Source organism: Rhinolophus sinicus, chromosome 8 (genome assembly GCF_057876585.1).
Source record: "Rhinolophus sinicus isolate RSI-liver-muscle chromosome 8, RSI-T2T, whole genome shotgun sequence".
Taxonomy (NCBI): domain Eukaryota; kingdom Metazoa; phylum Chordata; class Mammalia; order Chiroptera; family Rhinolophidae; genus Rhinolophus; species Rhinolophus sinicus.
Genome location: NC_142508.1, coordinates 82,151,729 through 82,178,961, shown reverse-complemented (window position 1 = coordinate 82,178,961; position 27,233 = coordinate 82,151,729). Strand labels below are relative to the sequence as shown.

General features: G+C 46.1%; 1 protein-coding gene across 5 annotated transcripts in view; it reads right to left on the bottom strand.

Annotated features, from left to right (window-relative positions):
- The window catches only part of DPY19L3 (dpy-19 like C-mannosyltransferase 3), a 43,351-nt gene extending 23,134 nt beyond the window's left edge, over positions 1-20,217 (bottom strand). For 2 of the 5 annotated variants that reach the window (XM_019740513.3, XM_074314991.2), the window contains exons 1-10: positions 19,379-19,536; positions 18,135-18,274; positions 16,292-16,425; positions 10,022-10,112; positions 7,584-7,705; positions 6,907-7,052; positions 5,377-5,500; positions 4,715-4,849; positions 1,865-1,996; positions 967-1,068 (exon numbers count right to left, since the gene is read on the bottom strand). In XM_019740513.3, the coding sequence (XP_019596072.1) occupies positions 967-1,068; positions 1,865-1,996; positions 4,715-4,849; positions 5,377-5,500; positions 6,907-7,052; positions 7,584-7,705; positions 10,022-10,112; positions 16,292-16,425; positions 18,135-18,237 (1,089 nt within the window). In that variant the 5' untranslated portion in view covers positions 18,238-18,274; positions 19,379-19,536. Of the gene's footprint in view, positions 1-966; positions 1,069-1,864; positions 1,997-4,714; positions 4,850-5,376; positions 5,501-6,906; positions 7,053-7,583; positions 7,706-10,021; positions 10,113-16,291; positions 16,426-18,134; positions 18,275-19,176; positions 19,302-19,378; positions 19,537-19,775 lie in introns of those variants that run through there. The other 3 variants (XM_019740514.3, XM_019740516.3, XM_019740517.3) reach the window with 3 other exon arrangements.
- Positions 20,218-27,233: the final 7,016 nt, after the last annotated feature.

The following is a 27,233-nucleotide window of genomic DNA, read 5'->3' as shown; positions in this document are numbered from 1 at the left end:
GGACAGGAAATACATTCGCTAGAGAAGAGCCACAAACCTGGGTTCACACATTCCAGCACAGAAGCAAGAAGGACATACAAGCATTCCCGGTACTTATGGGGTCACAGGTAAAAAGAAAGCAGTTGCTCAGGGGAGAGCCTGACAGTCCTAGAACTGAGAGTCAGGGGAGGTTTTCCCCATGGGCACCGGACAAAGAGCAAGGAGTCCCACGACAGTTTTTCCTAATCCCTGCCACTGTGGACCACTGGCAAAACATAAGAGCAATTCAACGGATACTCTTCTTTGGGGAGTCAGGATAGTGGTCCAGGCATGCAGCCCCTTCTTGTGCGTGGGCCAGGTGCAGACCCCGCACACCCAGAGTAGGGAGACGGGTGCACTCGTTTCTAGCCAGGCTTTCAGAAACGCTGACTGTTCTGCCCATAGAAGGTTGTGACAAGCACCGAACCGTGTGGGGCTTAAGAACCTAGTAATAAGGACCTGGGGTGGAGGGTTTAATGCGGCTGGTTGAATCTTTGACTGCCAAGGGAGGGACGGCCGCTCTCTTATGCAGAAGGAGTCTGCTCCGTACATGTACATCTGTGCGGTCCTGAGGCCGGCCTTCCAGAACGGGCAAAGCCATCGCAACAAATCCTGTGGTTCTCACAGGAAAGCCGGTTTATTTACTTATTACCTTATCCCACTAAAAATCATATCTTTTCGTTAATACCATAGTGCAGAAAAGGGTCTCTAAAGGGTAGAATTTTTTTAATTTAGAGAAATACTTGTTTAATGCTTTAAGAGTTGAGCTTCTAAAAAATTTCATACCTCAAAAGGTGAGTTCAAGGTAGGACATGTTAAAGAGTGAACATAAATCAATGACTAAAATCAAGACAATCCTGTTACTGAAACAAAGTTAAAACAGCTTTTTTAAAGTAAAACTCGAAACTTTTTAGTAATGCTAAATTAAATGTCATTTTATTAACCTACCTTAATAATGTTGTTGAGAAAGAGCGTCAAACATAAAACCACAAATAAATGTAACAACAGTTTCCCAAGCCTATTAAGGAAGTTTCCAGTTTTCAGATTTTTCTGGAAATTAAAAGAGTTGAGTTTTACTTCTTAAATTGTAATATAACTTCATAAACATGTAAGAATTACTTAAGGATTAAAACATTGGATCATGCAACATGTAGGGAGAATACATGGAAAATATAACCTACTAATTTTCATGAGGTTACACTGTTTTAATATGTCTAATTTTCTAAAAGTAAATAAATCCTTTATTAAGAAGCTCCATAAAATGGGAAAATGTATCCTACTCTATTTTTCTAAGACTTTTGCAACCTGAATGTGGAGTCTGCCATTTAGAATGTCCTCAGCAAATATAATGAACAGATGTCATTTTGATCATTTGTCCATTAATTCACATATCACAGGCGCAGCTGTAACTCGATGAAATAAAAGACCTATCAGTATAAAAAGTTAATTGTGCTCTTTGATACATACAAGTTTTATTAACCTTCAGATAACTTTACAGATAATATCTAAAGAGTTCAAACATGAGTGGTGTTTATTTATAATTAAGGTTAAAATGACAAATGAGAACTAGTTTTTGAGAGTCAACTAAAAGCCTGTTTCTAATCCCTGCTGTGAACTAAGATTCTAATTCTCCAAGAAATAATAAATTTCAGAACAAAGGGATGGCACGTCCGAGAGCTTGAAAACAAATGCTATGCCATGCACTTCAAAAAAAGTAAATACTGCCCTTAGCGCTTTTTAGTGTGAACTTGGTCATACATTTTCCTTTGTATGTGGCATGAAAACAAGGTCCAACAAACCACACAACTGAAAAATAAGTACACTTTAAGGACAAAAACCATCCTACCTGAAGTCTCCTTGCAGTTAACACTGAAAGGTTAAAACTGATCAGCAGCGACCCGAGAATCATGGAATTAAGAAACTGAAGAGCGCAGACCAGGAGCAGACCTGCTATCTGGATGCCGTACAGCCACGATGCCTGCAACGCCAAGGGCAGACGCTGAGCAGGGGTGTCAGGGCCAGCACACCTCAAGTTACAGACACGCGGAAAACACATCCAGCTCCCACTAACACAACCTAAAAGGAGACTAAGTCATATGTACCGCTGTTTCCTTAACTTCTGATTACAGAACATTTAAAATTTTGTAACATGAAATAGGAAACGAACAGATCATGTGAAGAAGGGAACAATGATATAAATACATTCTGGAAACAGGCAAAAGCAGGTTGCAGCCTTCAATTGTCTGCCAAATCCTCTTAGTTACTGCTGACAGCCAACCCTCAGTATTTTATTGGGTTCCATTATTTCCTAGTTTTCCACACTTTAGGACTGTCTCACATATTGCTTTGTTTTATCTACGTGTGCACCTAACTTCCCATCAGATGGAAAACTCTGCTGGGGGCCTTTCCACCCCAGGTTCCCAGCAGGCACACAGTGCTGGCTCTGGCGTAAAACTCACCTATTTAAGGTGCACAATTCATGATGCCGAGTTTACTTAAGAGTCGTGCAAATATCACCGCTATTTAATTCTAAGATAGTCTCCTCACCCTCAAAGAAATCCCATGTCGATTACCCCTTAATTCTCTACCCTCCCCTAGGTCCCGTTCAACACGAGTCTACTCTGTTTCCATAGATTTGCATATTCTAGACGATTCAGACATGCTTGTGACTGGTTTTTATAAGCACAATGTTCACCCATGTGGTAGCGATTGCCAGTGCTTCTTTCTTTTTATTGTTGAATGACACGTCATTGTATGAACAGACGTCTTGTTTACCTGCTCATCCGCTGATGGGGGTTTGGGTGGCTTCCAATGTTTGGCTATTACAAATCATGCTGCTATGAAGACTCATGTACAGATTTTTAGAAAAAAAGGGAAAAAATATTTCATGTACAAATTCATGAAAATCCTTGCATTTGTTTTAGTTTTTCTTGGGTTTGTGCCTAGCAGTGAAATTGCTGGGTCACATGGCAACTCCACGTTTAACACTGGAGGAAATGCTAACTGTTCTAAAGTGGCCAAACCACTTTAAAGCTCCCGGCAATGTATGAGAGTTCCAATTTCTTCACATCCTCCCCAGCAATTGTCATTGTTTACCTTGCTTTTTTCTGTTTTTTAAATGTTAGCTATCCAACTGCTGGAAAGTGATGTCTTACTGTGGTTTTGATATGCGTTTCCCTAATGACCAATTACATTAAGCATCTTTTCACGTGCTTATGGGACATGAATGTATCTTCTTTGAAGAAATGTCTACCCAATGCTTTGTCCATATTTTATTGTTGAAAGAGTTGTAAGCATTCTCTATGTATTCTGGAAGTCCCTTGTCAGATACGAGGTCTGACAATTAAGTTCGTGAACTTGTTGCAACGACGTTGCTAACCTTTTTTGATATCAGAGGGATTATTCATTATTAATTTGTACCAACTGGACAAACAGTTAACCAAGTTTACTGGTTGTAAGTGCTAAAAAAGCCGAGTGAAAAAGCTAGACGACCTGAACTTTTCGCCAGCAATTCATGCTCTTGCATCACGACAATGCACCAGCTCACACGGTTCTGTCTATGAGAGTTTTTAGCCAGTAAACAAATAACTGTATTGGAACACCCTCCCTACTCACCTGATCTGGCCCCCAGTGACTTCTTTCTTTACCCGAAGAGAAAGGAAATACTGAAGGAAAGACATTTTGATGACATTCAGGACATCAAGGGTAACACAGCTCTGATGGCCTTTCCACAAAGAGTTCCAAAATTGTTTTGAAGGGTGGACTAGGTGCTGGCATTGGTGTATAGCTTCCCAAGGGGAGTCCTTCGAAGGTGACTGTAGTGATATTCAGCAGTGAGGCATGTAGCACTTTGTCTAGGATGAGTTCTTGAACTTACATGTCCGACCTCATACATGACTTGCAAATATTCTCTCTTCTGTGAGTTGTCTTTTTACTTTCTTGATGGTATACTTCGAAGCACAAAAGTTTTTAATTTTAGTAAAGTCCAATTCACCGATTTTTCTCTTTAGGTACTTGTGCTTTTGGTGTTATATCTAAGAAGGCCTGGCCTACTTCAATGTCATGAAGAATTATCCGAACCTTCCTTCTCATTAGTAGGGAGCAGTTCCATGTCACCATGAAAATTTTATGAAGTGCCACAGAAAACTTGTACACACCTACTAAATATCTTGGGGGAAAAAAGAGCAATACATAGCAACCCATTTTAAGAGTTGTATTTTAAAATTTAAGTCATCTCCATCTTTACAAATGATGTTTGTGCTCCAAATAAATCCATTTTTTTAAATTAAATTGACTGGGGTGACATTGGTTAGTAAAATTGTATGGGTTTCCAGTGTAACACTCTGTAACACATCATTTATATATTGCATTGTGTGCTGGCCACCCAGTTAGTCCTCCTTCCATCACCATGTACTTGGCCCCCTTTACCCTCTTCTACCTCCCCACTTCCCTCTGGTAACCACCATATTGCTGTCTGTGAGTTTTTGTTCGTTGCCTCCAGTTTTATTTCCCACCTAATAATTCCACCCTTTAATGCACAGTAAGCAGGAAAAAAGTGAAGGAGCTGGAAGTGACCGTGGACTCCCTCAGCTTCCCAGCGCACTGCCACAAAGCGAAGTAGCATGTGCGTGTCCTGAGCTCATGCCGGGACATAACATGTGCAGTGGGCGTGTCAAATGAGGGCCAGCGGGTTCACCTTCAGGGCCGGCAGCAGGTCCAGGGAGTCCAGCGTGAACAGCACCAGCGCCTGCAGGAGCACCACGAACTGATTGAACTGCCACGTCAGACTAAAGAGAAACGTGGACACGAAGATGGCAAGAAGCGCCAGCCTCTGTGGAGAGAAGACCTCGTGTGATCCACCTGCTGTCAGTGCCACAGAGCCCTACAGACAAGTGTTCTCTAGGGCAGCCAGTATCTCTGTGACCAAACAGAGAAACCATCAACCACTGCTCTGAAAACCCTGCACTTGTCATTTAAGCCCTAAACATCCTCCCGTGCCATGCTGACATAAATATTCCCATTGGTGTGTCCTCTACACGCGTGTGCAGGCGACACGGCACCAAATCACTTCTTAGGAGCGAGGGCTTAGAAATGTGGGCAGTTTGCAGAACCGTCTGTGGTTTGCAGCAACCAGTGAAGGGCAGATTATGTGGAGTATATTTTTAACAACAAAAATGAAAGTGTTTTCTTTGCCAAGTAGGAAAAGGCACAGAAAGAGAAGACTTTGTTTCACTCAAGTTAAAAACCGGTCCCAGGATAAGGACGGTTCACGCGCATGGGGATACTAGGCAGGTCCCACTTTCTGAGGCTTCGCAGGGAAAACTGGGGCACGAGGATCACGTGAAGCACTAAGCTTACTTCAGAAAGAGGCTGCAAGTTTGGCCGCAGGAAGTACGTAACCGCTGCTGTCTGCACCGCAAAGAACGGCAATGCCCAGTTTTCCCTCAGAGGGACGGTGAACTCCACTCTCGTCGTGTCAATTCTGCAGAGGACACAATGGCCAGGTGTCACCTCTACTGTACTCACCTCAAGATGTCCTGACATGAAAAGACATGTGACATGAAGTGTACTCAGATGCTGGCTACTAGCGGCTCTCAGGGACATGTCCTCCTCACCGTTACCCGTGACACAGAACAAGCATAAGGGGATGGAGGGAAGCTGCCCACGTGTGCAGACAACGACGTGGCAGAAATGGCGCTCGAACCCACGAGCGTTGGTGCCGACAGCCTCACTCTTCTGGCTCTAACGTCACTGGTGCCAGCTGGGACCTCTGTATTATTCGGGGCTTTATACTGAGTCTGAAGTTTGTCACTCGTGAGAAATTCTGACAGCTCCTTCCCGCCCTACAATGTGAATCCCTAGAGGACAACTATAGTTACGCTTTCATCTTTGTACACCCAGGACCAAGAACCATACCTACCGGGCAGTCAGCAAACGTCTGTGTAACCTTAATGTGAACTGTAAATTTGAGTCTCATTTACTCTTAGCAGGAATATTATGTTAGGGGACAATGGTCAGAGGTAGTACAACACTGTGGTCTCATAGCCTACGCTGGAATTCTGACCGAGACTTAGCTGTGTGTATATTTATATACGTATATATGCCTTGAACTGTATATAAATGTATGTGCCTGTGTATACATGCACACACACACCCTCAGTGCTGTAAGTTAACCTGGGAAGCTGAATTTCCTCACCTCTGCAATGTGATAATGAGAGCATCTCTTCTGTTCTGCAGGGCTGTTAGAAGAATACACGTAAAGCACCTTGTAAGTGCCTGGCATACAGGAAGCACTCAGTAAGGTTCTAATGAAAAGTAATTTGTTTCGGGTTATAAAATCGAATCAGTATCAGAACTTGTGCTCAACTCTTAGATCTCCTTCTCAGCACTAGTGTCGCTACGGTAGGTCTGGCAATAATTCAACGTATCTTGAACGTGTTTTTATTGAATGTGTTTTTCAAACTGTGCTCTTTCACACACTTAAGAGTCTAACCACAGACGCTTCTAATGTGAGCTCCCTGCATCTGCACGCTGCCTTGCACTTGGCTGAGGAGGAGCTAGTTGCACACAGCCCTGTGAAGGTGACAGTGAAACCATCACCGAACCTTTCTCGGACACGAGATGTGTAGCTGGAGAAACACTGATCACACAGCAAACTGCGAACAGAACTGGGTTGTTGAGAATGCTCTCTTCACCTGTTCTGTCCCTCAGCTGGAAATATGCACAAGCAGGACTTCCTACCTTACTAAGCAAACCCCAGCAGGTAAACCAAGAGGAAACTGCTATCCAAACACACGCAGCAGGACAGCTCCCTCTGAGCTGGAACGGAGCTCCTCTGCTTCTGCTCACACTTCCTAAGGGGAGAGGGGCCGACCGATCCCCACTCACCTGTTCGTGACATACCAGAAGGCTGCTAGCAGTCCTGAGAGCCACGTGCCACTAAGGAGCCAGCTGGTTGTGTAAAGGGCAGTGACATAGATGGCTTGGAGTCCAAATAAGGTGTAAATATAAAAATAAACTGGCTCTAAATATGTCTGTAAACGGGAACAATAAAACATGTTTGTTAGGGAAGCCCCAGTCCTTCCTGCTGCTGTTTAAAACACAGCAACAGACACTGAACGTTTCAGAGCTGACACCCGTTCCCAGCAGCACATCCCTTGTACCTGGGCCAGCAGCCCTGCTCCCCACCTGCGTTCAAGGGCAGGACAGGGCTGTGGCGGCCCCGGCTCCCGGCTTGAGGCCACTTCACACCCACCTTCGTACACTTTTACTTGATTCACACGAGAGGTGGGCACTGCGATTTGCTAATTTTCCACTGTTTTTTATTTCAAAGATAAGTGAAGAGTGATACCACTTCTAGACTGCATACACGTTATAAGCCAGTAAGTATCTATATGTACAAAATATCTTATAAAACATAAATAAAAAGCAAAGTTCACAATATTTATGAAGAAAATTAGGATACTGCTGTTTTTCTACCACACCACCTGTGAAAGGTTGAACTTCTAATGGCAGATTTTGACTTTGATCTGCTATGACAAGTCCATGTCACAGAAACAACGTACCTGTATGGGCAGAGCTCTGTACAAAATACTGAGCAAAACCTCTTGGTAAATATTCATTCGTTGAAGGAGGTTAATTGTCCTCATAGATTCAGTTTTGTTATCATACATTAAGCCATGAAGACCTACGGTTGATATTTGAAAAATCAGGAAAAAAAACCCAGTTAAAATTATGAATTCATTCAAAACTATTCACAGGTTTTTTAGTATGTGCCAGATAAAGTACCCGATGGAAGTGCCCATCTGGGAAGCGTTCTTACCAAAAACGGAAACTAAACCCCAGCGAGCCTCTAGGTCTAACCACCAATTAACAGGAAACAGGCAGCAGGGAACCATTCAGTGGCACCCTTGGGCTGCAGCAAAATCCAGAAAGTGGAAACTATCAGACAGGTGAATCAGTGTTTTCAACAAAAAATTACCAGAAAAAAATGGAAAGAAATCTATAGATGAAAGAAGAGAGATGTGGCAGGTGACTGCAAGGTATGGGCCTTGTTTGCATCTCAAAAGCTTCGTTAAAAATCTGTAAGACAACTGGCAGCCCAGTGCTGACTGGATACAGGAAGGTGTGACAGTGACGCTGGGGCTCCGGTAACGCAAGGCAGCTGGTTCCTCAGAGAAACACACTGACATTCCCAGGCGAAGCAGAGGCTGTCCCTGCTGTCCAGGGCTGCTCCCAGGCCACCCAGGGTGAGGGCAGGAGGACAGAGCCGGCAGGTGTTGTAGTTGGCGACACGTGGAAGTCCATTAGGGAGCCGCCCTACCTTTCTGTGAACTTTCTAGAAGAATGATCTTAACAAATGACTTAAGTGCACTGAGTTCACAGTGACACTGAAAAAGAAGGCACCCTATTCACCTCTGCAGCAGTTTCTCTACTTCAACACTACTGGTATTTTGCTACTTTGGGCCCAGGAATGCTGTTGTGGGGACAGCCCTGCGTACTGTAGGACGTTCAGCAGCATGGCTTTCCTCTGAGCACTCAACTCCAGGAGCAGACCCCCCCTCCTCACGCCGTGACAACTCAAAATGTCTCTGGACATTTCAGGTATCCCCTAGAGACACAAGGGCCCTTCGGTCAGAACCAATGCCTTAGAGGATGCTGGAGAAGCAACTGGTACTTTTGAGAACTGGTCAGTACAGCTGATTCTCATCATTCATGGTAGTTGTGAAAACGGAATTAGTAACACTGAGCTGTAGGAAACAGGCTCCTACGAGCCTCTGGTCACGCTCTTCATCGACGGATCAACACAAGACCTTGCGTTATGTGTGTCTCTGCTTTAAAGGCACCTTCTTGAATAGATACTGTCGATTCATGCACATTTGACCTCTGGCCAACAGCACTCTACCTCATGCCTGAGGAAGCTGGTCTAACACACGTCTTCTCTGTGCCGTCACCGCTAGAAAGCTCTGAACAGCTGTGAAAGGGCCACAAATGCTGCTTTGTGGGTCACAAATCAGTTTCAATGAGCGGGTGAATTTGCAAATATGGATCCATGGACCACAAGGAGCAACTACATGAAGAAAAAAATCAACACATATCCTGCCTTCTTGGATCAACTGTGCTTCGTGGCAATCGGCTGATGAGAAAAAGGTTTTCTACAGCGGAGTTCCAGGCAGAAAATACAGGGAAAGTGCCAGAATGTCACTTTTGTAGCTCTACTGAAATGATGCATATAGACAGTAATCATCAAATGGCTGCTAAAACCTTAAGTTTTGGCTGATGGATATTTAACCTTATTATAGGTAAATCTGGCTATCTACATAGGAACCAACCGGTTAATTTGTATGGCACAAAAAGAAAGATAACCAAAATCTCATGTTGCTTACTATGATAAAATCAGAAGTACCAAACATCACCTATGAAGAATTCTTGCCAGAAGTAGATCTGAATCCAAACAAAGTCTGGGACAGGACAACTCTGGGTCACGTGTCATGTGAAGCTCATCAGCATGTATCATGCAGGGAAGATCCTTTTTTGGGGCCCACACTAGCTGGAGCGAAGGTAAAGACCATGGCTCTAAACCACTTCTGAACAGTGAAAATATGGGGAACGGCAACTGCAAACTAAAGAAACGGATGGGGCACTGGGGATGACTGTCATTTCACTTGTCTTATCAAAATACCTCCATTAGGACAATATACCTTTCACTTGCAAAGACCTCTTCCAAATGATCACGACAAAAATCGGCAGCAAAACCAGGAAATTGTACAGATTAATTTTGGGATGGAGGAGGGCTGAGAGGCAAGGAAAGGAGAGTTACATAAAGTATTATATAACTTTTTCTAGAGTAAAACATTTTCGTGGATTGACTATGTTAGAAGGAAAAATGATACAAGTTCAGAGAAGAAACTATGCAAGTTCTACAAAGCATTAAGCAAAGTATTTTTTGGCTGAAATGTTGAAAAGAACGAGCCGACCCAAAAACAACAATGAGTTTAATTACCTTGCATGAGGCTTGGAGCTTGTAGCATCTGCTTATAGTAGGAGTAATACAGCCCACACTCTGTTCGGAAGGAGATCTCTCGCTCCACTTCCTGAAATGAAATTAGGTCTATGGGTATACATGATCTAGTTGTGTTTACATTTCTGCTGTCACTATAGAAACACAGCACAGACTACAACTTAAGAGGAAAAAAGCTCTGAAAATATAGTCCTAAGAAACCTTGGCAAATAAAACAAATAGGATGATAATTGTAGAGGTTGGTGGTATATTACAGGGGTTTATTACACTATTCTCTCCACTTTTGTGGATGTGTAAAATTTTGCATAACAAACCATTTAAAAACATGGAGACAATTTCCTTTAAGTTGATGTTTCAGAGTTAAAGTTTTTCTCTTATTTCCCATAAATTAAAACTTAAAAACACACCACCATTTTTACACATTAGTGAGAAAGAAAATAGGAATGGTATAAAAAAATCTCCCAAATGAAAAGAACTATAGTTGCATCAGACACCTGCCTAAAAGCTAACAACATTATATGGGACAAATAATTTTCTTTCTATTGTAAGAGTGTAGGGTATTCTTAGTGAGGTGCGGTACATCTTTTACATGTGGCTTTTACTTCAATAAGTGGAAAGATGTTCAGGTAGGAAAATGGATACAAGAAATTTAAACTGCTTTTACACAAATACTGACTTTTAGAAGAACTGAAAAAAAATTATTTTTTAAAGATGCCTTTTAGTTTTATTATCATTACTATTATTATTATTTTTTAAGGAGGGCGCAGCTCACAATGGCCCATGTGGGGATCGGCAACCTTGGTGTTATCAGCACCACACTCTAACCAAGTGAGCTAACAGGCCACCCCAGAAGAATTGAAAATTTAAAGCAATAGCTATTGGTCAATTTGGTTGTAAGTTGCTTTTATAAAATTTAAAACATTAACGTAAAATATGCAGGCAACTGGTATTGGGGTGGGGCAGACTTCTGGACTCATGCTGTGAATATCCTTAGACCCAGTATCTCACACACATAAAACAGTCCAGGTGAACAAAGAATTATGGCCTATGTCCTCACAGGTGCCTTGACACCCAGGTTCAAAAAACCAGGTCCTAGAGTCTGTAACACACTGTCGGAAAGGTATTTCCACCTATTTTTTTCCTACGACAGCAGATCCATCTTCCACAAATACAACACTGCTGGGGGTGGACGATAAAACCATCCGTCTTACTTTCCAGCGGATAAACTTCTTTTAGCACATCCTTTATTTCCCCCACCTCCAAATATGTTTCAAATAGTAATAAATATTTCCTTAAAAGATCCACTCATGCTATTTATCATCAGACCTGGAAATTATTTCTTTGTTTTACTTTTTAAATATTTCTCCTAGCCTTAAAAAAAAGTTATTATAAGTACATGAATAAGGCATTGAAGAAATATTCAATTATCTAAGAATATAAATATCCGATTTTGACCTTGAAAAACAAACTATTATGTTCTATCATTAACTTAAAAAAAAAAAAAAAAAAAAAAAAAAGCAGCGTTGGGCCGGCCTGGTGGCTCAGGCGGTTGGCTCCGTGCTCCTAACTCCGAAGGCTGCCGTTTTGATTCCCACATGGGCCAGTGGGCTCTCAACCACAAGGTTGCCAGTTCGATTCCTTGAGTCCCGCAAGGGATGGTGGGCAGCGCCCCCTGCAACTAAAGATTGAACATGGCACCTTGAGCTGAGCTGCCACTGAGCTCCCAGATGGCTCAGTTGGTTGGAGCGCGTCCTCTCAACCACAAGGTTGCCAGTTCAAGTCCTCGAGTCCTGCAAGGGATGATGGGCAGCGCCCCCTGCAACTAGCAACGACAACTGGACCTGGAGCTGAGCTGAGCCCTCCACAACTAAGACTGAAAGGACAACAACTTGACTTGGGGGAAAAAAAAAAAAAAAAGTCCTGGAAGTACACACTGTCCCCCAATAAAGTCCTGTTCTCCTTCCCCAATAAAATCTTAAAAAAAAAAAAGCAAACAAACGGGGGGAAAGGTAGGGTAGCAAATCTCATACATACAATGAGCTTCCTTTCATAGAAAACAACTTTATCCTGGAAAAACTGAACATTAAAAGAAGGCCCAGTCAGGTTCTAAAATTTAATGTCATCAGCACATTTGCCTCATACAAAGAGCAATACAAAACCACGCTGCTCTTTTGGCTTTCACCCTTCCTTCTGGCTTGTGATGCATCTTTCACAGCAGTAAAGGCAACTCTTAGCAGCCATGTTAATCCATTCATCTTTAACCTCTGAGAAAAACGGTTCTATTGCTTTTGATAACATCAGAGTAAACTGGTATCACTCCTTTCTAGAATATTCAAACTCCTACTTGGTCAAGTAAGCACAGAGGCTGTGAATTGGCATTCATCAAGCAAACATTAGCTTCCTTCCTTTGGTGCAAATAAAGAAGAAATGTTACATTTAATTACATTGCTTTTCTTCTCTCCAGCTGCCTGCAAGTGTTCAAAGCATGGCTGCCTTCAGTGGGACATTCTAACTCCCACCCCACACCCCCAAACCAAACTGGAAAGCCATCCGTCACTCACAGGGAGGGAGTTCTGATCAGTAAAGGCCGACTTCACATAGATGGGCAAGTAGAAGAGTGCTGCCCCCAGGACTCACAGCAGGAGCTGTGTGCCCCCTCCCCTAATACCCAGCCTGTGCAGACCGAGGGTCCCAATTAGTAAAAATATGTGCAGAAATACGCGCAGACACGATGAACTGCTGAGCTTGGCACCAGCTGGACAGAACCAAACACTGTACTTTATCAGACAGACACTTGCGAGTTTTACATCTGCGTCCTGCTAAGAAAACATCTGCTTTACTCATTCAAACACTATTCCAGTTTTACAGAAATTTATACTTTGCCTGGTGGATGGTGCCAATGAAAATGTACACCAGGAGAAGTTACTGTCTGAATAACGCAAAACAGACACTTCCTGTTGTCCCCCAGCGAAGGCCATGCAAACCGTGAAAATAGCCCTAAAGACAATGACAGAAATAGGTGGGAAGACAAAAGAATTGCACTTTTAAGGGACTGCGCCGCTAAGCCACATCAGCAGTAGTTTTGTAGTAACTGAACCACGCCGCCAAAAGGAAAAGCACCAAGAAAAGACTGCTCATGTGAGCGACTGCCGTCCTTGGCAACGCAAAGGGTAACAAGCCCATCAGACAAATGACACCAAATGCGCAATGGAAACACGCCATCAGTTTTTTCCAATCTCATGTACGTAACTTGTTTGTAAAAACTGCCCCGAAAATAACTAGGCTGTGGGTAGTGAGGGAGTCACAGAAAGGCTGACTTTATAAACATGTCTGTTTCAGAACTAGGCCGACACATCAGCTCACAAAGACACAGCAGCGCACAAAGAGACGCCGTCCTATAATGCTGCGTTGGGGACCACGGCCGCGGCACATACGTGGTGTCCTGGCCGGCTAGAGTCACGTCCTCAACTTGGCTGAGCCGTGACACGGCATGGCTGAGTGGCCAAGCTTGAGATGACTGCTTAGACCCCTGCTGGAGTAACAGGTCTTCCACTGGGCGTGTTACTGCCGTCGCTACCACTCGTGGACTAACCCACTTACTCTAAAAGCTCCTAGCATTGCCAGGCTATTTGATGGAAAGACGTACAAATTCTGTAATGTCAAATAAATAAGAGAGTAGCAGTGACAATGTCAGCAGAAGGAAAAAACACTAAAGTCAAGCGGCTTGAGTGCGTTCAGCCAAATGAGAATCAGCTTTCCGTATCACCAAACATTCACTTGCTGGGCAGACAAAAAGGTGTGAAGGTTTAGACCTAGATCCCAACAGGTTTTTGTCTCACTGAGAAAGAATAATGCGTTTGTTAAAAAGGAAAATGACTTCAAGGGAAGACAGGTGTCAATTAGAAACAATGATTAACTTTTGCCTGAACTATTCAACTAGCCTCCCCATTGGATTCTGTGCTTCTAATTGGTCTCTCTGTCCTCCCATCTATCCACTTCATTCATTCATTCACAAATTCATTCATTCAACAAATACTACTGACTAACAAGGGACAACCACTCGTCTGCTGGGAAGTTCAGCAGGGAAGAAGAGACAAGTGTCTGCCTTCACGGAATTTATAATCTAAAGTCCAGAAGCAAAATACAACAGGTAAAGTGGAGAAGAGGGAAGGTGAGCAGGGAGGGCCTCACTGACAAGTGAACAGAGACCTGAGAGGGAGGCAGTGAGCCACGGGTAAGAGTCCGCTGGGCAGACAGAAGAGCCCACACCCCCTGAAGAGCAGTGAGGAGGCAGTGCGGTGTGAGTGGAGGGAGGAAGGAAGGGAGGAAGGGGTGGCTAGTAAGGTCAGGTCAGGGAGGCTGTCTCGCCTCCCGAATTTCCTGTACATGTTCCCTCCCTACGACACTCGCCTGTCCTCCCCAATTTGCCCTGTTCACCCTTCTCATCCTCCAGGTCTTATCGACCATCACGTCCTCCATAACACTTTCCCTAGTCCTCTAACACCAGGTCAGGCCCCGCTCCCACAATACTCTCACCCCATCGCAGTGCTGACTTTAAAAGTGCTGTAGTGGCCTGTGTCCTCAAGGGTGAGCTCCTCGGAAGCAGGGGCTTGTCTTATTCGGCGCACTGCTCCCACTGAGAACAGTCCTGCGGGCACACTGCAGGTGCTTTCCATACATTTACTGTATGAATTTATCATACTGGACGGTCTGCAGGCACAGCCAGAGCCTGTTATTTCTTCCATGTCCCCACAGTGTTTAAATCAGTGCTACCCACAGAACAGGTGCTCGATAAACACCAGGCAAAAGCATGATGACGTCCTTCACCTGGCGCGAGTCAAGATCCAGGATGCCCAGGTTTCCTGATGATGGGAGTACCTACCCATCTGAGGATGCCAGCAAGGCCATTTGTGAGCTTTAAGTTAAAGAACTAAACTTATTGTTTAAAATCAAATTGCGTGATCTCTTTCAGCATGTCTCCTGCTATACAGTCACTAGCATTTATTTTCAGCTACATGCCCACACAGGGATATTTGAGCCTTTGTTGAAAATACTTGTGTTAATAAGTAAGCATTAAATTGCTTAATTCTAGGGAATCTATTTATAAGCACTCATTTTAAAGAGATATAAGTAAGTAAAATTTTCCTTGACAAGAAAAACTACCAACTGTCACTGACGGACAAGAATTATTATTCTTTGGTATCATGATGATTTGTATAAAGATACAGAGATATATACTGTGCCTCTGAAGTAATATGGTAGGTTTTTAAAATAAGCAACTAGAAGTTATTTGTAGAAATTAAGTTTGGCATTTGAAGTCGTCTCCTTTGGAGACTTCGCCCAACAAGGGAGCCAAAGGTCCAGGAACTCTGGAAACCCGTCTGGGAATTGTCCTTAGGTGCTGCGCTGGTCCTCTTGAATATTCTCATGGGTGATAAATCTTTGACCCTTCAAGGTGAATTTTGCTGTCATAAGCCATGGTAGTAGATAAGGTCAAAGACCATGGCATTTCAGACCAAAAACAAGGTATATTTAGATGAAAAACACTGGCCATGTGTAAGTTTCCTTGCGTGCTGTACTCATTCTGAAAACAATGCCAAATTAAAAGACATCTAGAAATGTTTAAAGAGAGAGAGAAAAAGAAGACAACAGGAAACTGATGTTTAAAATGTCACAAACCCTCTTGAAAATGTGATGAAAATTATGGCTCCTTTGTCCACAAAAATTATGGCTCGCCCCACCCGCTGCAGCTACAGCTAGAAAGGTGCGAACACACAACAGTCACCTGTGGAACAAGGTTACGACTCCACGGTTTAGAGCAGTGGCTTTCGAGTTTCTCTCCTTTTTGTGTTTTTACTGTGACCAACAGAAGAAAAATGTTTATACTGCGACCAAATTTGTACATCAATACACATAATCAAGTTTCACAAGTAATTCTCCACCCAATATACGTGGTAGGACTCTCTTGTATCTGACTCTTTCAGAAAAACACTCCTCATGGCCTCTGGCACCAATCTCACAATCCAGTTTGAACAGTAACTGCTGCATAAATGGGCTACGTAATGAAAAATGAGGAAACTCACTTGATTATAATAACTCTGATGTTACTTTAAACTCACTAAATCTTTTTACTTCATAGCCAAATCTTTTAAGAGTGGAAGCTTTATAGCAAACCTGCTGGTCATTCACCTATGTGGCTACCGACTGGACACCCCAATGAGTAAACCATCAATGGTCGCGGAAACCCCATACCTTAATGTTAGAAAACCATAAGTCATTTTCATGTAAGGTGGCCAGGTAAACAGACGTAAGGACTCCAACACAAAGGGCAATGGTTCCACCAAGTGTAAACGACAGAGTCTCCCATAGTCTTCTACTGGTACCACCTTTTAGGAAAATGAAACAGATAAATATTATAACTAAGCCGGTAAAGAATTTAACAGTCTTCCTCCAGACTCTCAGGTAAGCTAAATCCCAGCTGCGTGTCACTGGGGGAGTGTCTGTGACCCAGCAGACAGTCAGGGGCATTGTCTGTGATCACACAGACCCGTTTTCTTTCATTTATTACAGCTTTTCCCACTGGACCTACTTCTCACAAGTCCATCCTGCCAACTATTAGGTTGGTGCAAAAGTAATTGTGGTTTAAAAGGTTAAAAATAACGGCAAAACCGCAATTACTAATAGAAAGTGAGTTTCTTGACAAGTTCGTCATCTCATTCATCTAATGCCTGAAGCCTGTGTCTGCAGTTAAGTAACTGTAGTGTAACTACGAGGTTTGTTACATGGAGAAAAAATGGGCTGCGTGTCTAGGATATAAACAGTATACTTACAATTTGTGATCCAGTTACCCTTTGACTAGTAACTTGAAATCTAGGCATACACTCCCCCCCAAATAATTAAAGTTTTAAACAAACATTTGGCCACAACAATATTTACCACAGTTGTTTGTATACATAAAAGGTTAAAAGAAAATGTCTAATTATTTAACATGGAATTAGTAAAATAAATCATGCAATAGCCACACAATGACCATATTTTGAAATTCATCACATAACGAGAGGAACACAGATGTTACCAACAGCACGTAGCGCAGCAGCTTTGTAGCACCACACAGGAACGCCTGGAAGGGACGCACTGCAGAGAACATTTACAGGACAAGATAAGGTGTTCTGGGTACCAGTCTCAGAATGGCTACGTTTTCCTTCTTTTTTGCTTTTCTTTAGTTTTCAGGGTTTTTTTTTTTTCCTGATGTAAATAAATCCTGCTTCGGTGAAATGAACAACCCTCAAAGTTACGTTTTAATTTAAAAAAACCAAACTTGAATTTGCATTGAATGAGGTCTTCAGAAAGTACTCCGTCTTGTCTGACATTGTTAATGGCTGAGTTGCATGGCCTGACTTCTCAACACAGATTACTTTTATTTTATAAAACTGCTCCCCCGAATTACTAGCTCTGGCTGTAAGAATCGACATGGCTGCAACTAACATAAATGTAGTTTTTCATGCTCACTTTTAAAAATCTTAACCATGTTTAGTTAAGACCTCTGGAGGCAAAAAGTTGGTAATTAATGACATGTGAATGTATGGCTTAGCAGGCGTCTTCAGCATTATATTAAAAACTTAACCAAATTCTGACCACTTTTCCCACCAAAAAAAAAAAAAAAAAGAAAAAGTAAAGGATAAAATTTCAGGAATTTGACTGAAAATAAAGAATAAAAAAATGTTTGATTCACCTTTCAATATTTCGATGAAATGAGGAACTCCCTGAAGTAAGGCTGTCTGTCTGAACAGCATACACAAAGAAAATGGGGAGAGCACTATTCTAGAAAGGGAAAGGATCAGATTTACAACCATCAGCCACTGAACAACAGCTGAGAAGCAAGGGCTTCTAATCAGAGCTGTCATCTCTTATCGAATCATAACGGTAAAACCAATATTATCAAATTGCAATCAAATCATGTGAAACTAAAACACTGGGGTATGAGAACAATTTCCTCAACCGTTAGATGTCCCTGAATTTTTATCCTATGGGAGTGATATTTTAATACACAGAAATAAAAGCAATCGCAAATGCTGCTTTCAGTGAAATCACCTACCAGACGGCAATTTATGTTCCAACTTCACATTTTCTTCTCGTGCTGCATAATCCTCAGAAACTTCTGTGTTTTTTATTCCTTTTCTTTGCCTGATGGTGTTCATGATGTCAGACTCGCGTGCATTGTTCTTCCAACCACTCCTGCGGACAACACGGAAGTGAGCCACCATCCGTACGCGTCCCCTGTCGCCCCCACACACTCTCTGCTGAAGTGACTTTGCTTGGGCCGCGGCCCCTCGCTCTGCACGCCCGGCCTTCAAGGCTACTCTCAGGACCACGCGGCGTATTTACGAAGTGCCTGCTCAGGAGTCAGCAACACGGCCGAGCAGCCCTGACCAGCGCAGCCCCCGGCCCACGAAGCCTTTCCTTGGGACGGGCAGCCCCTGCTGACCTTCTCCCTTCCTGAGCCATCAGTCACCGTGCAATTTGTAATTGTGGTTTTGCATTATTTTCTACAGGTCCAAGCCACGGGAAAGGTCTTCAGTAGTAAATGTGCTGCTAGCCTGACTGTGAAGCACTGAAATACGGTTTTGAGTCAGGTATGTGGACTTTCATGCCAGCGCTGTTTAAAGCTTTGGGGACGCCTGAGGCGACGGCAGCTGGCGCCCCGGAGCAGCGGTGGTAACGGAGCAGGGGCCGCGGGAGGCGGGGCGGCGGCAGAGAGCGAGCCACGGCCCCCCCCCTCCGGCCTCACTCCTGGGAACAAGGCACGGCGTCACCAGTTACTCATTAAATGTGACCGGCGCCGGCCACGGTGGTTTGGGCAGCTTAACTCCTAAACGTAAACAACTTGCTCCGTGAAAAAGAACCAAGCAACCAACATTGTCATTCATTCATTCACTCAAAAAACGTGAGCCGCCGAATAGGCGGAGGCGCGAGCCGAGACCCGAGTCTCCCAGCAGCCGAGTCACCTCGCGCGGGAGGCGCCCCCCCGCGGCCGCGCAGGCACCACGGGAGCGGGGACACACACTGAACGCCTACGGTGCCGGCCCTGCGACAACCGCGCGAACCACGAAACAAGCTTCCAGTCAAATTAAAACCACCTGCATGTTCAGGGTGTGCGAAGGGGCCGGGCAGCGGGCGCGGCACTAGGCCCGCAGCCCACCCTCCGCCCCCGGCCGGCGCCGAGCTCAGGACCTGGTCCGGCCGGCCCCGGACACGCGTGGCCGCGGCGCCCGAACTCCAGCAGGCCCGCCCTCAGCCAACGGCCCGCCAGCCGCCCGCGCCCGCCCCTCCGCCCCAGACCTGCGCCTCGGTCGTCTTCGCGCGGGTCCGGGAAATGCGGCCTGGGGGCGTCAGCGGCCCGGAGAGGGGCGCGTCGGGGAGGCCGGGCCGCTGCGGCCGCGCCCATAGGTTCGGGGAGCCGTCCGTCAGCGCGGACCCCGCCCCCTCCCGATTCCCCGCCCTGTCTCGTGCTGCCCCGGCCGGAAGGAAGCGGCGCACTTCCGCTCACTACCCCAGCAGGGGCGGGAGCGCGGCTCGGGGAGGTTGCGCGGCTCGGGGCGGAGCGAGGGTGCCTGCTCCTTCGGCCGCGCCCCCGGGCCTTCCTGTCCCCGCGCTGTCGGAGCACACGGACTTCCCCTTGCGGCTCCGCCCGGGCCCGTGCCCGGGTTTCCGCGCGTGCGTGCTGCAGGTCACTGACCGCGGGTGGCAGAGCCCGCGGCCGCCTTCGCTGCCTCAGACCCCGTAGTATTGGGGCCGTTTCCTTCTCCGTCGGTCTCCGCCGTCCCCGTCCCCACGCTGAGGGCGTAAGTCTGCGAGGTCCCAGCTGAGCGGGCGTGGCGCTCGGGTCCTCGCCCTGAGGACGCTGCGCTTCCGTGCCGCCCAGCACGGACGTCCTTCCCCCAGGACGCCCCTCCCGGTCACCTCGGGGGTGTCCTGTGTGGCTGTCGCTGTTAATAGGCGGCCCGCGTTCTGTGCGAAAGCGCGGGCGTCTGCTGGGCGGCTTTCCTGAACAGGAGCTGGGCCTTCAGGTGGCGCGGTCACGCCTCGGCCTGGCCGTCGGCGTCGTCTTGCGTGTCGAGGTTTGCGAGCCGGGACCCTACTTTTACAGCCTGCGTCTTTCACGTGCAGGTGCCTCCCGTAAAACACCGTGCGTGCCGCCGACGCACGTACGCGACCCGGTTCCTCCGTCGGCCCACATGCCCTCCTCGTGCAGGGTGCTTAGATCGCGTCGCTGCGGGGCGGGCGGGGCACGTGTGTCCCTTCGTAAATAGGGCTCCCTGCCTGTGCTGCTGGGAAGCGGCTTTGGTGACGCTCGGGGACTCAAACAGCCTCCGTAAGTCTCAGGCACCAGTAGCTCGATGAAGAGAGGGCCTTGGCGGGGACCCCGCAGCCCGGGCGACACAGCGAGCCCTGGGCCCGGACGGGACGGCAGGGGGCACAGGAATACGTGTGTGCAACGTGGTGAAGCCCAGGTGGCCGCCAGCGCGAGGCAAGCCGTGCTTTCCTGGAGCAGGGTCAGTGGACCCGCCGCCAGGCGTTCCCCGTCCCCGGGGCCTCCGTGTAGAAGAGACGCAGGGTCACGCTCGCCCCGACACCCACTGAGCCAGAGTGTGCGTTTTCCAGCATCCTCAGGGCATGTGTACGCCTGTCACCCCTGGAGAGGCCGTTGACGCTGCGCACGCGCGCCCTTCCTAGGGCTTCTTGCCTGGGGGCCGCGGGGCACAGCTCCTCTCCCGAGGCGTTTCCTGTCTGAGGTGCGATGCCCAGTGCTAAGTGCGTGGCTTGGTAGTTACAGTCCTTCTTTCACACGAAGATGACGGACATGAAATAGTTGTGCGAGTTGAAACCCTGTCTTCTGCAACCGCAGACTCTGCCGTGTTCCTCCTGTCCGCCTGACCTTCCTTGTCAGTCTCTTGCAAGTTCCTCTTCCTCTGAGAAATCTGATTCTCTGGCTCATGGCTCCAATTTTCACTGATAATCTGATGACTCACCGTTTTTCTTATGTCCAGGCCTATCCCCAGATGTCCACTGCCTATTGGACATTTCCATGTGTGCAAGCACCTTGAATGCAATTTGTTAAAAATTGAACTGTTTCAAATCCCCCAGCCCCGGGAGCCAAACTTGAGTCCTTCCTACTGTGTGATCCACGTATGTCCAGTCAAAGATTGAGTCCTGTTGGGTTTATTCCTAGATATCTCAGAACGTGCCCAACTTTCTCCCACCTCTATTGTCACCACCCTAATCCAAGTTATCATTTCTTGTCTGGTCCTTTCAATAGCCTCCTGACTGATTGCCTTACTCCATTCCTGCCTGCGTTCTTGTCGACTCAACCCACCTTCCATGTAGTAGCTAGACATCTAAGTACACTCTTGGTGGCTTACGAGCTTTATATAAAAACCAAGCTCCTTAACAGCGCTCGCCAAGTGCTGCCAGGAGCCAGGCTCCATTACCTCTCCAACCTCATCTCTGCTTCCTGTTCATAAATGTCCTTCAAAGGTTTTAGAAGTGGTCTCCCTGCGCTGTTTACCTGATGTAACTACTATTCAGCCTTTGAATTTCAGCTTAAATGATCCCTGCTGTCCGGTTTACACCCATACACTCCCCTCTCCCTGGTTTAGAGCTGTTCTGTGTGACTGATAGAACATGTGGAAGTGAGATTGTGGGACTTACGGGGCGAGGTCCTAAAAGTCGTCCCAGCTTCAGCCTTGGCCGCTCTTGAACTGCTCACTTAGGGGGATGCCAGCCACCGTGTTCCAGAGGACACTAACTGCTTGTGGGGGAGGCCATATGGGCAGCAGCCAGAGACACCTCACCACCGGAGTGACCCACCTGGGAGGACGCTCTGCCAGCTCCAGGGCAGCTGTCAGTGATGGCAGCCTCAAGAAATCTTGAGCCTGAAACGGTGAGGATAATAAATGTCGTTGTTGTTTGAAGCCACTAAGTTTGGGGGCAATGTTGTTGTACAATGATAGGTAGTCAATACAGTGATAAGAACCCTCTGTGTGGGTGTATCATAATTTGTTTAACTGGTCTCCTCTAATGGGACATTTAGCTCGTTTCTAGTTTTATCCTGTTAGAAGCAATGTAGAGAATATCCTGATATTTATGGAATTCTTTAGAATATATTTCTAGGAATAGAATTGCTAGAGCTCATACTTTAAGATGCTAAACACTGGCAAACTACATTCCAAAAAGGTTAAAAATTCTGTGACTTTACACCTCTTCCAGTGTGCATCACAGGGCTTGTTTCTCCACATTCTTGCCAACAGTGGGTATTTTTAGTCTTTGCCAATCTTAGGTGATAAATGATGTACGATTTTAAACGTATCAGTGGGTGCAGACAGACATCAGGGGTGTATTGGCTGTTCATGTGTCTTTTGCTATGAGTTTTCAGTGCTCTTTGGCCAGCCTGAGGTGATCTGAAGAACTTATTCAGACTGTGGATAGCACTTTGGTCACATACCTTGCAGACACTTCTTCCTTGTCGCGTGTCTCAGTGTCTTTCACTTGGCAGTTTCCCATCTTCATGTTGTTAGATCTGTCCTCTTCCTGCTATAGTTTCAGGGTTTCCCCACCATGCATAGGAAAACCTTTGCCATCCCAACACTGTAAACATTTTAAAATACTTTCTTCTAGTTTAAAAAAATGTTGCATCTTTTTAAAATGGGCTGAGGTGGAGATCCGACGTGATCTTTGTAACTGCATAGTCAGTTGTCCCACCATCATTCTTACCTTAGTGATTTGAATTACCTGTATCACATACTGATACCTGTGTGTATATGACCTGTTTGCAAACTATTACGTTAAATGATATTACAAAGAACGAGTATGCAACAGTTCCACTGTTTAACTTACTGTTTCTTTATTGAATGCTCTGACATGTGGGAGCACAGTGCCCCTCCGAGGACTCCTTGTGGTGAGTGACAGCTCATCACCACACTTACAGGACAGACAGCAGCACAGACAGAAGGGGGACCCTTAATGTTAAGGGCACCCCAGAAATTTCACGTCACTTCCCCTCCATCCCATTAGCGTAACGTGGCTGGACTGCCTCACCTAGCTGTGAGGGACACTGGGAAATGGTAGCTGTGCACGCCAGCAAACATTCTGCCGCAGGGAGAGAACAATGACTTGGGGAACAAATGGCCGTGGCTGCCACACAAGTCATGTGAGAGCAGTTTCTTTGGAGGGTCAAGGTTGAATGTGTATTGTTTCACATGCATTAGTCTGGTTTCTCAGACGATCACAGACTCTGAAAGCACAAGCCATGGGCAACTTCTGTGCAGCCAGTGTGTGGGAGTGGTCACAAGTGACAGCAGCACTCGTGGGGTCACAATGGTTATTAGCAGCAAAGGGTCCAAATCCAGCCCGAGAGGCGATCAGCTGCTAAGTGCAGATTCCCTGTTGTAAGATTCCCCCTACTTTATGGGAAAAATACATTTCTTTTTTAAAATCTGGAAACTTTACTGGATAGGTTTTACCAGATAGGTTTTAACTTTACGGATAGGTTTTATGGGGGCCTTTGGAAACTCAGTAAATGTTTAAGTGTGAGTAAATCAGCTGAAAGGTGCTTTGGAAATGCAAATTTCCCTGGAGGTAAGGTCTGGTGTCTTCTTCAATTTCAAGAGCAAACCCACAGGATTATCATGGGGATATGGAAGTTTGGGGAATCTAATCAATAATGTGGTAAAGATCATGTAGGGTGTCAGATGGGCACTTGTCTTATTAGGGGGACCACTTCATGGACTGTGTAGACGCCTGACCACTGCTCTGTACACATGGAGTTGAATAATATCGAATGTCAACTATAATTAAATCACACACACACACAGTCACGGGATGTGGAGTACAGCATAGGGAATACAGTCAGTGGAATTATAACAGCTATATTCAATGTCAGAGGGGTAGTAGATTGGAGGAGTTACCCCTTTGTGAGGGATGTACATGTCTAACTATTACATTGTATTGTACACCTGAATTAAAAAAAAAAACAAACCCAGAGGGTATCAACTGTGAGGTATGGGTGCAGGCAGCCGGGACATTCCGGGGTGCATGTACACAGTGTGTTTTGTTCGAGTGCTTGCTTTTGTCCTTTGAGCTCACTCCCAAGCACACAGTTCTGGGTTTATAGGCTTTATAGACTGGTATATAGCTGACCTACAGCCACTGAGCTCCCTCGTTCCACGGACCCTCGTGAAGAAGTGGCCTGAGGACAACGGGAAACTTGAGTGCCAACTTGGTGTTACTCACACTGCGTCCGCCATCCTCCTGCCTGCTCAGAAGTGCACCTGGTGGACTGAGGGCAGCCACCCCCAGCCCACAAGACACCACCCGCACGTGGAGGCTGGCACAGGGGCTGGCCTGCAGCGGTCCTGGTGAGACGGCCAGAGCACTGGCGTGTGACGCCGCACACTGTGCGACACGCAGGCCCTTCCTCCCTAAGGACCCCGCCTTTCCCTAACCGCCCAGAGCCCAGCACTCGCTCCCATGGGGCTGGCGGCTGTGTCCACGAGCCCAGTGTGGTCCTCTGTCCTTGGCCCGTTCCAGCCAGCTCATCACTGTCACAGTCCCGAATTACCGCTTACAGGTGTGAGGGATTGGTTATGTACACTTGCGTGATGGTAACAGGTAACGTTTCAACACTTCCTCCTGGACTGAGCTTTCCAGATGTGATGGGGATGCTATGCAGTATGTAAGTCCTGATCCCGGGTTGTCTTCTTTTATATGTTTGTTTCGAGTATCCTTCCTCAAAACACAAACCAGCATGGTTCTTAGGTTCCTTACTAAGGTTGTGATTAAGAAGCGTTGACGCCATGCTTTCTAAGGGCAGTTTAATCCCCCTCCTCTAGGCTCATGCCCAAGTGTGACAGCAGCCACGGTCTGAGCCCCTGGATGGCTGACCCTTTACAGACATGGCTGGGAATCTTCACACAACCTTTCAGCGTTTGAGTGTGACCACCTGATTTTGTGATGAAGCCGCTGAGGCTCAAAAAAGGCCGAAAGCCGTACCCAAGATCAGCTGGCTTGGAACCAAGCTGTGTCCAGAGCTGGTCAGAGCTCGACAAGCTCATTTAATCCACAGGACTCTGCGGGGTCGGTATTAGGCCACCAACTCTGTGGTTCAGAAAACAGACATCTGGACTCCTAAGAGGTTAAAGCAGGTGAAGCTGATAGTGGACAGGTGACGGCTCTCCCGTGAGGAACTCACTGTTTCCTTATTGCACAGTACGTTTTAAACACTGGGCACACCGTGAGAGCCTGACTTCAGCCTGTGTCCCCTGCCGGTGACGCTCCGCATGGCCCGATACCATTTTCACGGGAGGTGCTGCCTGGCCAGCTGTGCCCAGGCTTTGTGTGGACGGCCTTGAAACCATTGCTCCCACTCCTGCATTATTCAGCCAGGACTATTTTTGCAGAACGTTAGCTGTAGAAGCCCAGAAATAAGCACGGCTTATGATTTGAAGCACGTCCGGCCGTACATTCTCTCAGAAGCCTGAAATAGTATTTTCTAACACCTTTTGTGGTTGCAAATACTGAATTTAAATAGGACTGCAGATACAAACAGAGTAAGACGTGGATTGATGTGCCTATTTCAGGACATGCAGCCACACTTCCTGAAATATGGACGCTGAAATTAGTGAAATGACAAATAGAATCAAGGAAAATGTGCAGATGTGCACTGGAGGTTCCCAAACCTCGTGGAACACCCGAGGGGTGAGTAACCTGTTCATTTGGCTGAGGTTCTCTCCCAGTCCCAACTTTCCATGTGTACACGTTTAAGATGACATACTGTACTAACAGCTTAAACAACCATTATTACTGATGCCAGTGGCAATGACATGGACAGCTGTATTATTATTTTTCCCTTAATAAAAGATAAAGCTGAGAAATCAGAGAGATGGAATAGTTGGCTCTGAGCTCACGGTCAAGGACTCCTCATTCTCGGTTTGTGTGAACAAAGCTCCGTGTTCACATGTCCTTTCTGCTGGCCCCTGGACCTCAGCGTGACCATGAAGTACCTATCTGACATTCCGTTCTGCAAACTGGGACTTAACGGCCTTACTGCTGTCTGGATTAAGTGACACACTGGTAGGAATGTGGAGTCAGAAGACAGCACCGCTGGTGACTTTCTCCCGTAATGGTGAGAATTTATATGGGGTGCCTAGAATGAAACTTCATTCAAAGAAAGACCTACTGCAATCTACTTTTGTAAGCAAACAAATTAAACAGTGAGTACCCAGACTGAACAAAAATCAGCAAGGAAATCACCCAATTTGTCGCTGTCGCCAGGCTTCGTGGTTAGACAGTGCTCCTTAGGGCGCCCCCAGCACCGTGAGGCCCAAACACAGCAGGGGACACTCACAGGTCAGGCATCTCAGCCGTGTGGGTTCTGACATACAAACCAGTGCACGCTAAGTAAATCTATCGCACGACAACGATTAAACACAGAAACTTCTCTAAGAATCGATGGGGCCACAATATTCATTTTCTATCTGCGCTGATTGGTTTGGAAGAAATCTGGACAGGCAGTGCTGTGACTTTTTCTAGCACTGCCAGTGTGGCCAATGGTTCTGCCACAGCCACCTGCCACCTGGGCCCGACCCAGGAACGTGGCTCTAGCCGACAAGCCATTCACCATAGAAAGGTGCCTCTAGGACCCTTTTCTTTATATCCTGGATTATTCAAAGCAACTGTCACCCCAGATGAGTGGAGTGGCCACGATGGTCACTCGCACCAGTCGGCCATGCCAGCGGTGTGACTAGGTCTTTAGCACTGCAATGGGGGAGCACCGAGGGTGCCATTGGCGTGTACGGCTGTCAGGAGGAAAACAACACATTTCACAGCAGTGTTATTTATTACTTAATTGTGCATTGTTATTTTAAACCAATTGTGTTTGGCTTTAAGTAGCAGAGATGATGAAACAGTGTTATAGATTACGGATGAGGCCTGTAGAACAGGAAGACTTTATAAAATTACAGAGGGAGAAATGGTATAATTCAGTCATAAAACAGGGCTATAACCGGGACACATCACAGCCCTGCTGCAGTCCAGAGGGCTGCAGACTTTCCCCATCAAGTATGTAGCTGACAAGATGGGCCTCGTGGGCCGTGTGACCTGCCACTTCTCAGTGTTGCTGTTGTGCCGCAGAAATCGC